Below are 1,527 nucleotides of genomic sequence, written 5' to 3'. Positions count from 1 at the left end.
TGTGTGTATATATATATATATAAATATATATATATGTGTGTGTGTGTGTGTATGTATATATATATATATATATACTCCATACGATGCTGTGGATACTCTTAGTCAAAGCAGAGCATATTCATGACACATGGGTGCGCGATATAGCAGTTACTATTAGTCTATTCATGAATTGATGGGGCCTGTGCATAACAATCATACTGAAAGCCATTGCGTATATATTTCAGATATACATTCTGACTACTGTTGGTTCTGCTATCAGGTTACGGACTCTGAGTTGGCGAACGACAGTGTCAGTGCGAAACCAAGCCAACGGAAAGCCAGTAGGAGCTCGTCAAAGGCAGTTGCAGCCAATCAAATCTCGAAGAAACGGTACGCGACAATGTGTGACGAAGAGTCAGCCAATGAAAAGCTCCAGAACAAGAAAGCCAAAAACGAGGTGCATGGTGACGCGGAGGTCTCGGCTGTAGGGCCGATGGTGGCGTACAACTCCACGCGGACACTCAAGATGACAATGAGTCGATCACAGCAAGCCAAGTCTGGTAAGTGATAGAGAGATGCACGTACGTACTGTGAGTAATGGATACACGACCGTGCGGTACGCAATGAATATACGTACAGACTGTACGCAATGAATATACGTACAGACTGTACGCAATAGGTATACGTACGTGCTGGGCTCTTCTGTCTACCCCCTATCATGTTTGAAACCGGTACGTACCGCTTTCTATCGTCTATCCCCTACCGTGTTTTAAGACCTGGAAGGAAGGGCAATTCTCTAAATAGGATGTGTATGCGACATTGACCTGATTTTGACTGTCTTGTTTCATCTGTGCAGAATCGTCAAAGGAAGGGATTGTGGATACTAAACATGGGAGCCAATCAAAAGACAGCAATGGTACGGTGCGACAACCCCCATTGGCCAATCAAAAGACGCTAAAAAGAAAAGCCACGCCTGTGACGGAGACACTAAAGATGCCAGAGGACGATTTGCTCAGCATGTCCTACAAGGTGAGTGTGCCGTAAACACCATCTCTCACATGTGTGTGATATAAACACCATCTCTCACGTGAGATATGAACACCATCTCTCATATGTGTGTGTGATATAAGCACCATCACTCACGTGTGTGTGTGATATGAACACCATCTCTCACATGTGTGTGTGATATAAACACCATCACTCACGTGTGTGTGTGATATAAACACCATCACTCACGTGTGTGTGTGATATAAACACTATCACTCACGTGCGTGTGTGATATAAACACCATCACTCACGTGTGTGTGTGATATGAACACCATCTCTCACATGTGTGTGATATAAACACCATCACTCACGTGTGTGTGATATAAACACCATCACTCACGTGTGTGTGTGATATAAACACTATCACTCACGTGCGTGTGTGATATAAACACCATCTCTCACATGTGTGTGTGATATAAACACCATCACTCACGTGTGTGTGTGCTATAAACACCATCTCTCACGTGTGTGTGTTCTATAAACACCATGTCTCACATGTGT

At 43.7% G+C, this 1,527-nt stretch overlaps 1 protein-coding gene across 1 annotated transcript; it reads left to right on the top strand.

The window, feature by feature from the left end:
• Positions 1–259: 259 nt before the first annotated feature.
• Positions 260–1,008, top strand: SARC_13280 (hypothetical protein; the record flags this gene model as incomplete). Its single annotated transcript, XM_014292590.1, has 2 exons — positions 260–539; positions 836–1,008. Coding segments are annotated over 2 exons (453 nt in total), but the record flags the coding sequence as incomplete, so codon positions are not given.
• Between the last annotated feature and the right edge of the window lie 519 nt (positions 1,009–1,527).

This window comes from Sphaeroforma arctica (assembly GCF_001186125.1).
Source record: "Sphaeroforma arctica JP610 unplaced genomic scaffold supercont1.3099, whole genome shotgun sequence".
Lineage (NCBI taxonomy): Eukaryota > Ichthyosporea > Ichthyophonida > Sphaeroforma > Sphaeroforma arctica.
The sequence above is the reverse complement of the archived record's forward strand: the minus strand, read 5'-3'. Positions and strand labels throughout refer to the sequence as shown.